This window comes from Procambarus clarkii, chromosome 4 (genome assembly GCF_040958095.1).
Source record: "Procambarus clarkii isolate CNS0578487 chromosome 4, FALCON_Pclarkii_2.0, whole genome shotgun sequence".
NCBI classification, from domain to species: Eukaryota; Metazoa; Arthropoda; class Malacostraca; order Decapoda; family Cambaridae; genus Procambarus; species Procambarus clarkii.
In genome coordinates, this window is record NC_091153.1 from 8,032,373 (window position 1) to 8,042,342 (window position 9,970).

At 42.4% G+C, this 9,970-nt stretch overlaps 1 protein-coding gene across 1 annotated transcript; it reads right to left on the reverse strand.

The window, feature by feature from the left end:
• Positions 1 to 302: 302 nt before the first annotated feature.
• Positions 303 to 5,163, reverse strand: LOC123751425 (uncharacterized). Its single transcript, XM_045733516.2, has 3 exons — positions 4,974 to 5,163; positions 2,169 to 2,470; positions 303 to 1,522 (listed from the first exon to the last, which is right to left on the reverse strand). Exons 1-3 carry the CDS (start codon positions 4,975 to 4,977, stop codon positions 998 to 1,000), a joined length of 831 nt encoding a protein of 276 aa, XP_045589472.2. The 5' UTR covers positions 4,978 to 5,163; the 3' UTR covers positions 303 to 997.
• Between the last annotated feature and the right edge of the window lie 4,807 nt (positions 5,164 to 9,970).

Here is a 9,970-nt window from a genome sequence, read left to right on the forward strand (position 1 = left end):
TGTGACGCGTAGGTTAGAGACTATTTCACATTTGGAAATTGAAAAACCACATTAGTTGCTGAACACCTTAACTCACACATTTATTCCATCATAACTTAATATATGTACATTATTATATTCGTTACAAAATATTAAATAATACTAATAGATTTGGTAATAAAAACTAAATGTAGCATAAATGACATTCTTGACACCATTGATGAGAATAGCGTGTGTGTGGGGGGGGAAGGGGGAGTGTGTGTGTGTGGGATGGGGGGAGTGTGTGTGTGAGGTGGGGGAGTGTGTGTGTGTGTGTGTGTGTGTGTGTGTGTATGTGTGTGTGTGTGTGTGTGTATGTGTGTGTGTGTGTGTGTGTGTGTGTGTGTGTGTGTGTGTGTGTGTGTGTGTGTGTGTGAGTTTATTATCTATTTGTGTCTGCTGAATCGAGCTATTAGCTCTTGGGCCCCGCCTTTCTAACCAATCAATTTGTTTATATTACATCTACTACATACATTTCTCTCTAACACACCCCCAGGAAACAGCCCGTAGTAGCTGTCTCCCAGGAACCTATTTATTGCTCGGTGAACAGGTCCATCAGGGTGAAAGAAACTCTGCCAATTTGTTTCTGCCTCGCCAGGGAATCGAACCCGGGCCCATAAGACTACGACACCCGAGCGTAGTGTGTGAATGGCAGTATGATTGCACAAAAAATAGTGACATAAATTATCAGACTAATCTGATGAATCTTTCCCAGTGAAGGGCCTAACCACTTGGGCTGGACGGTCTCGCGTCATGCAGGTCGGCGTTCAATCCCCGACTGTCCAAGTGATTGGGCACCATTCCTTGCCCCCGTCCCATCCCAAATCCTTATCCTGACCCCTTCCCAGTGCCATATAGTCGTAATGGCTTGGTGCTTTCCTTTATAAAATTTATAATTTATAATTTCCCAGTGAGAAATCACTGGGAAATCATTAACCAGAATTAGTCATTAATCACTACATCACTAAATGTTGACCATTTAGTGTTGTAGTGTAGTGGTGCTACTGTTGCTGGCGAAGACGTCCACCAGGTACTGGAGCCCGAGGAGACACTGTCGTAGAGCCATGAAGCCTCTTCGGTACTTGCTGGTGTTACTAGTGTAGATGTAGATCTTCCTGGAGAGCTCGCTGACGGGGGAGACGTCGGGCACGACCCCACAGTGTTCAATACCCTGAAGGAAGACCGCATTCAGCGCCTCCATCAGGCGATACACCTCATCCATCTCCCTCATGAAGGATCTCTCGTTGGCGGAGGGTTCCGTGAGAGATTGATCCAGAAAAAGCTGCTCGAGGGCAATGATATACTGCTGGATGAACCCTGCGACCTTTGCCATCTCTTGCCTGACCTCCTGGCGCGTGGTGGGGGGGTGGTGGGGTGACGGAGGCAGCGTCGGTAGCACCTGAGCACAATCGCTTCCGTCACACACCGTCAGGTGACGATGGTCGTGATTCCTGTTGAAGAAGGCGTCGATACCGGCCCAGGAAGTGAAGAACTTCGTCCCGACCTGTTGGAGATAAGATAAATAGTGCTCTGAGAGAGTCGCAATCGATATTATCTATTACCATAGTAATAAATAATTCTGCTACTTTTCCTACTGCTAAGAACGATGTTTATAATATACATTCAGTCAAATTTTATATCGGGACTACCATAGTCTTCCCGGCTTGGTGCTTTCAGTTGATAATAACTTTCTTGGTAAAAAATTTTTCAGAGCATTTTTAAAAAAGTACTCAAATTTACACCTATCAATTAAATACAAATTCAATAATATGAACCACAGTTCCACTAAGGAGCCATAGTGAACTTAATAACAAAATTTGAATCATTCTTTTATCTTATTTATGTAATTATTGTTATTCATTGCAAATATGCAAGGAGTTTTATACGAATGTAAAAACATGAAGACTGTATGAACATGTAGACTGAATGAACATGAAGACTGTATGAACATATAGACTGAATGAACATGAAAGACTGTATGAACATGAAAGACTGAATGAACTTGTAGACTGAATGAACATGAAGACTGAATGAACATGAAAGACTGAATGAACTTGTAGACTGAATGAACATTAAAGACTGAATGAACTTGTAGACTGAATGAACATGAAGATTGAAGCAAACATGAAGGAATAAAGTGAAACACTCACATAATCCTCCTTAAAGTTGTTTATGACAGACATAGCCACCCTGGCCTGTATCACAGCGATATTCTGAAGAACAGTGTTGCACAGCATCTCTTGCTCTCCCGTTGATCTCCGAAGACGTGGGGATGAATCTGTGGAGATGTTGGAGGCTGGAGGCTGGCTGGAGGTCAGGTTGACGGCCTCTCCACTAGACGTGGTGTTTGGACGGGGTTCGACTCCCTGGTTAACGAACAGTTGTTGGAAGGGAAGGGTCCAGGCGGAGGCTGTGGTAACGAAGACTGCCACCAGGAGATAACGAGATGCAGCTGTTGACGTCATCACGTTATCAAACGGGGGATAACAATGCACGGTAAAAGAGCTTTGAACAAATCCACAAGGGCCGTGACGAGGGTTCGAATCTACGTCCCCAGACGCTGCCTTAATCGCAGCGTCTGGGAGGCTCTCGGACGTAGGTTCGAAGCCTCGTCACGGCCCTTGTTGATTTGTTCATTTGATGCATCACGCTATTAAGATTTCTGTGTGTAATAAAGGAGCTTTCGAGGAATGGCTACCCTTTAGTCTTTATTAAATAAATTAATTTAATAAATTAAATTTAAATGATGTAAATATAACAAATTTATAAAAAAAATGAAATAAAATATATGTTTTTCTGTAGATAACTATAAAAAGTCATTGTAACAGTAACGAACCTAACAATTGGGACAAACTTTCAACCAAAACAACAATGATAAAGATATTCACGTGTATCACTCTGAAACCCTCCCAAAAGTATGAAGTTTTATATTTCTAAATATAAACAGAAATTAAAATTTTTGCAGAAAATTAGAAAATAATTATATACTTCATGAATTAGTATGAGATATCAAACGCTGTATTAGCGACCTCTACCTAGAACCTACTAGGTCCTAGTTGGACCTACTAGGTCCTAGTAGGACGTACTAGGTTCTAGTTGGACCTACTTGGTCCTAGTAGGACGTACTAGGTCCTAGCAGGGTGAAGCTGCCTACTAATACACGGTAGCAAGGAAGAGTTTGCAAGTGGACCAATGCAAGATCTCTCGGATGAGTTAGGAAAGACCTGAGCAAATATTAGTTTGGAAATCTAATTGATTTACTTAAATCAACTTGATTTAAATCAGGTTGTTGATTTAATGGAACAAATTACCTGGCACTTAACGTAATAGACGTGGGATCGATGGATTGTTTCAAACGTAGTTTAGACATATATATGAATGAATTCGGATGGATATAAATAGTAACTGCCTCGTATGGGCCAATAGACTTTCAGTAGTTTTCTCAATGTGTATGTCCTAATGACAAGCGCTGGCTGAGTTAGGGAGAAACACCCACCTGCACTTGTAAGGCGAGGTGGGTGTCCCACCTGTCTGTTACCTAGGTGGGTGTCCCACCTGTCTGTTACCTAGGTGGGTGTCCCACCTGTCTGTTACTTAGGTGGGTGTCCCACCTGTCTGTTACCTAAGTGGGTGTCCCACCTGTCTGTTACCTAGGTGGGTGTCCCACCTGTCTGTTACCTAAGTGGGTGTCCCACCTGTCTGTTACCTAAGTGGGTGTCCCACCTGTCTGTTACCTAGGTGGGTCTCCCACCTGTCTGTTACCTAAGTGGGTGTCCCACCTGTCTGTTACCTAAGTGGGTGTCCCACCTGTCTGTTACCTAAGTGGGTGTCCCACCTGTCTGTTACCTAGGTGGGTGTCCCACCTGTCTGTTACCTAAGTGGGTGTCCCACCTGTCTGTTACCTAGGTGGGTGTCCCATTCCTACCACCAGTGGAACTTGGGACAATTAGAATACCAGTCCGACATGGTACGGCATAATATATATCAATTTCTATTAGTACTTCCTCCGTCTATTGTATATCAGAGATGGAATAGAACATATTCATAAGGGCTGTGTAGAGGGTTCGAACCTACGTCCGGGATGATGCCAGACATTGTTCATTTGATGTAACACGCTATTGTGATTTGTGTGTGTGTGTGTGTGTGTGTGTGTAGAGACAGAAAGTTTAAGAAGTCGATTATTTATTTCAGTGTCATTAAAAGCTTGTTTTTTTTAAAATATGGAATTTTGAGAGTGGGTTATCTTCTATATATTGGGAAATTTTGATATAAAGAAGATACCAGAGACAACCAAATTAATTCGGATGAGAGATAAAATTTTTACTCTACTTATGAGATCATCGAATATTTTTAGCAACAAATTATTCATAAATAATACGTAAGAGAAATAAGTATTTTGGTTCCGAAGTTGAAACATAAGGACATATGTACCGAAAGGTACCGAAAGGTGTACACAATTGATCTATTTATATACTGAGAGTTTACACTAGTCCAAGACAAAAGTTTACCTGGTGGTTGATCAGTAAACTGATGTGGTGGCCTCAATAACCCTCAGATTATTGGTAGATAAGAACATAAGAACAAAGGTAACTGCAAAAGGCCTATTGGCCCATACGAGGCAGCTCCTATCTATAACCACCCAATCCCACTCATATACTTGTCCAACCCTCGCTTGAAACAATCGAGGGACCCCATCTCCACCACGTTACGCGGTAATTGATTCCACAAATCAACAACCCTGTTACCGAACCAGTATTTACCCAAGTCTTTCCTAAATTTAAACTTATCCAATTTATACCCATTGTTTCGTGTTCTGTCTTGTGTTGATACTTTTAATACCCTTAGATCTTAAGCCCAACACCAAACCAGTAATCCTTGAACCTCCTACATGTACGAGAATCAGGAAAATAATATTTGGTCACGGTAAGAACTGTTTTACGTGACTGAACTCTTACCCATGTCTACGGTGAAGGCTGGACAAGACTGCAGGACAAATCACGCGTTTAGCAGAGTCGAAGGGAAAGAGTGAACTTCTTCAGTCTTGAGCAGACACAGTCAACCTCCAGCAGACACAGTTAACCTTCAGCAGACACAAGGAGGTGAGGTGAGCTGTAAGACAGGTACCACCAGTCTGGTGTCACGTCTGTCACTCCCGTCTCTTTTATCCTGTCCGGCCTTATCTCCTCACCTTCTCTACCAGGAAACGTACACAGACGTTCAACTGTGTAAGCTACGTCACGAATGTCTTAGAAACAATCATTTCTCCTTGCCCTTCGCCTCTTCCTTCATCTCTTGCAATTGCTTACGCCAAGATCTTATCTCTCGCCTAATGATAAGGGCGTCGAGTGGGCCAAGGATGCCCCATGGCACGTATCCAAACGATCTATCAGGTAGTTTTATCCTAAATCATCTTAACTCTCTGCTCATATGATTCTTTACATCATCAGTGTTCTTTATATTTTACAAGTTGCGTCCAAGAATAATTCAATGCCTTAGCTATATCCCGGAAGTCTATGGGCCATGGACGTCACTAGACGAGCGACGTCATAGCAGCTGTGACGTCGCTATGACGTCTGGTCCCTGGTGACGGCAAGCGGATACATGCCGAGAAAAATAGACAATTGATTAACGCCAGCCAATGGGAATTATTAAGAAGCCGTCTCATAAGAAGCAAGGAATAACGTAGCGCAGTAGTCTGCGCTTTCGGATTAAAACCAAACTGTCCCAAGTTAGCTCAACAGGCTTCGTGTCCACTTCACAGTCTCTGTTGTCACTGCCCTTATATAATAGGATCAAACTTACCGCTGTGGGATTTTCAGACATTCTATATACAACAGTTTACAAGGGAAAACGTCCCCATTGAATAGAATATATTCTTCCCAAGTGGAAATCCATACAAATTTCCCCTCTCCCGATATTATTATGAATCAGCTGACTGAACATGAGATGAACAACCCGCGTTCTAATTGGCCAGATGTATTCGCTGGTTGTATGTATTTCTCTGTTTACACTTTTAATATGGGAGACATTGCTGTCGGCCTTGTATGCGTGATGTTCCGCCCACTCCCATGCTAATGCAATTTAATGAAATTTAAGCCTTTGCTTTTATCTTGAAAAGGTTCCCATGCTGATATCCTGATTAGCTAGACTATTGTATGAATGAAACCTGTATTTATCCGATGGTTCTACAACCTGCCTGTTTAGGAACCCACTGTTGGAACGTGACAAGTCCCGTTGTGAAAACAGAGATCTGTTGGGTATTGAATGAAGTGTATTTTTTGGAATAAAGGGTATTTTTTTTAATGGGTATTCATTCCAATCTTCATGTTACTGAGATCATTCAGTGGTTTCCGCGAAGTACGGTGAGTTAGAATGAGAATGCAATATGGCCGGAGGTTTGCGTTACATCCATAAAGAATTAACTCAAATCTACTTGATGCAGTGTGTTCAAAAGTTTACTGTAAACCGAACACAAATCTTATCCAGAGCGTCGCCTGGTACACCCCTTCCCTCAGTGTCTAATATCCAAATTACAGTTTTTTTAGAGTCAAATTTATATGCGCTGTTAATTTACTATAAGCATCATTTTACATCAGAACTGCTAAAAAATATGTTGTCTGTTGGATTAGTGAATGTTTTTAACCTTCAATTAAAATTATTTCGAGACCAAATGCAATCACATGGCTTCACTTAATTGTGAATTCATGTGCTTGCAATTTAAGCAATTGGGCTTCAACTTGTATGTATTAATGTAAATCGGTATAAAATTTAGCTACATAAAAAGTAAGAGCTACTTCAAATAGAGTTATTGGCTCTCTAGTGGTGGGGTGTAAAGGTGGTCAGATGCTGGGCTGGTCCCACCGCTGCCACCAATAAAAGAGTCACCTAGTGAGTTGTGGGATCCAGTTCCATCACCATCACCTTTTTCTTCTGAACACGGTAAAAATTTTATTCCTATTCCCTAGGGACATAGGGAATCTATTCCCTAGGGATATAGGGAATCTATTCCCTATGGATATTGGGAATCTATTCCCTAGGGATATAAGGGGATAGGGACAAATCAACCCGTTCTCGCACTTGCTTTTAGTCAATATTGGCTTATTTAATAAGTGCATATGTGACATACTAATTGATTGTGAATATTTTAGTTTACCTTGAAAAGCTTCATAGAAAACACCGACCTCACCTAACCTTCTTAGTATGTTAAGATAAGCATCTTATTGCTTCCTAATTACAATTATTACTTAACCTATCAACGGTATAGGTTAGATTATCTTCTTGAGATTATCTTGAGATGATTTCGGGGCTTTAGTGTCCCCGCCGCCCGGTCCTCGACCAGGCCTCCACCCCCAGGAAGCAGCCCGTGACAGCTGACTAACATCCAGGTACCTATTTTACTGCTAGGTAACAGGGGCATAGGGTGAAAGAAACTTTGCCCATTGTTTCTCGCTGGCGCCCGGGATTGAACCCGGGACCACAGGATCACAAGCCCCGCGTGCTGTCCGCTCGGCCGACCGGCTCCCTATCTTGAAAGGGTTTACCCAAATAGGTGAATACACACACACACACAGGTCCTAGCGGCCGAGTGAAAACACATTGAAAAATAGAGTGAACAGCCTCCAGAGTGTTACAAAAAGGGCACTGAAACGCAAGTGAGTCAAATTCAAAGTTATGAAGATAGAAATAAGAATAAAAATATCCAAACTTCAGTAAAGAATGAAGAGAATGCATCGTTCTTCCTCAGAAAAAAAAATATTACAAACTTTATTTCAACACAATCGACTTGAGAATGGTCCAAGACGGACCGAAACGTCGTCGTCCCTTCACTTTCTAGTGTGTGATCTGGTCAACATGTTAGTACAGACTTTTCTCACATTCTAACATCAAAGGAACACATCAACCGAATAATCTCGACAGCATGAGCCAAATGACTGATGCTCGTGTAGACTTCAAGAACTAGGAGAAAGGAATCTCCCGAATGTTTCATACAACTTTCATGAGACCCATGACACCTATGTCCCTATGCTATCCCTATGACCCTATGCTGTCCCTATGTCTCTATGCTGTCCCTATGTCTCTATGCTGTCCCTATGTTTCTATGCTGTCCCTATGCTGTCCCTATGACCATATGCTATCCCTATGTCCCTATGTCTCTATAGTGTCCCTATGCTGTCACTATGTCCCTATGTCTCTATGCTGTCCCTATGTCTTTATGCTGTCCCTATGACCCTATGCTGTCCCTATGTCTTTATGCTGTCCCTATGACCCTATGCTGTCCCTATGTCTCTATGCTGTCCCTATGTCTCTATGCTGTCCCTATGTCTCTATGCTGTCCCTATGTCTCTATGCTGTCCCTATGTCCCTATGACCATATGCTGTCCCTATGTCCCTATGCTGTCCCTATGTCCCTATAGTGTCCCTATGCCATTATGTCCCAATGGCAAAGACTGCCGGGGACCTTGGGAAACCCGTCTGTAAGACTCATCAGGACTCCTGTCATTTTGAATTCATCAAACACCTCGCAGACGCATTCATCACCCTTCAAGACGACCATCAAGGTCTTGATGATGCCGTGATCCTCTTCGGGGTGGACCGAGTGAACGAGGTGATTAGACGGTTGCTTGTTTCCCTTATGGAGTAAGCGTAGTCATTACTGAATCTATCTGGAATATTGAGTAAAAATGATTCATAAAGGAACATGAAGAACAGTATCAGGTTTAACCCAACAACCATTAAATGAAAACTATGTTCTAAGCCGGAGAAAACCTTATAGATACACTGCAATATTTTCAGGATTCGACACACGTTTTCCCCTTGCCAGTGTAGTCAACCCCACGGCCTCGGGGACGGCCTGAAGGACTCGCCAAGGAAAAATGCGAGGATCTTGTTGCTTAATTTCATAACTTGGATAAGTACCTCACCTGCAGGTACTTCGGTAAGGTCGAAGTTGTGGTGGAGTGGTGTTTTACTTAGCTAGTTATGGGGCACTAGTTGGAAGTCATCTGTTGGGAGTCATTTGTTGGGAGTCATTTGTTGGGAGTCATCTGTTGTGAGTCATCTGTTGTGAGTCATCTGTTGTGAGTCATCTGTTGTGAATCCTCTGTTGTGGGGCATCTGTTGTGAGTCATCTGTTGTGAGTCATCTGTTGTGAGTCATCTGTTGTGAGTCCTCTGTTGTGGGGCATCTGTTGTGAGTCATCTGTTGTGAGTCATCTGTTGTGAGTCCTCTGTTGTGGGGCATCTGTTGTGAGGCACTAGTTGTGAGTCATCTGTTGTGAGCCATCTGTTGTGAGTCATCTGTTGTGAGTCACCAGTTGTGAGCCACCAGTTGTGAGTCACCAGTTGTGAGCCACCAGTTGTGAGCCACCAGTTGTGAGCCACCTCATATGAGTAACCAGTTGTAAGTCTCACATGCCAGCTTCTCAAACTATTATACAGTAGAAATACTTACAAAGACAACCTGTACCAGACCTATAACATAAATTAAATGTTTCATCAATACTGTAACGAACATATATGAATTTAATATTGATTAAGAACTTAAATCATACCCTGTAGTTGAGTTCTCTATGACCCTCTGCGATGATGCATTCAAGCCAATTACCGCTGTAAACGAATGACCATGGCAAGGTGTCCACTATCCCCCCTCGGAATATGTATACGATGCATAATAAGTGAAAACTAAACTGGCATGTCAATGGGAGAATAGACATTCTCCCATAGACATTTACAGTCTATAAACCTCTCTTCGTCCTTACGAACTATTCTCTTCTGAACCAGTTTGGTACTTCACCCGCTGGTGACCAAAACCACTAACCTCAATCAGCATCCTTATCAAGTGATAGAAAATGAGATGATTAGATAGTTGAATTTCAGATTGAATTAACACGAGATAACGAGAGATTGCACGTCACCAGGCCCTGAGAATGTATTACCAGAGCAGATAACATGTT

What these genes read in the sequence shown, in the direction of transcription:
- LOC123751425 (XM_045733516.2), bottom strand. An exon ending in ACAACTTTAAGGAGGATTAT is followed by an intron (nt 1,523 to 2,168) that starts GTGAGTGTTTCA and finishes TATCTCCAACAG; the next exon opens with GTCGGGACGAAGTTCTTCAC.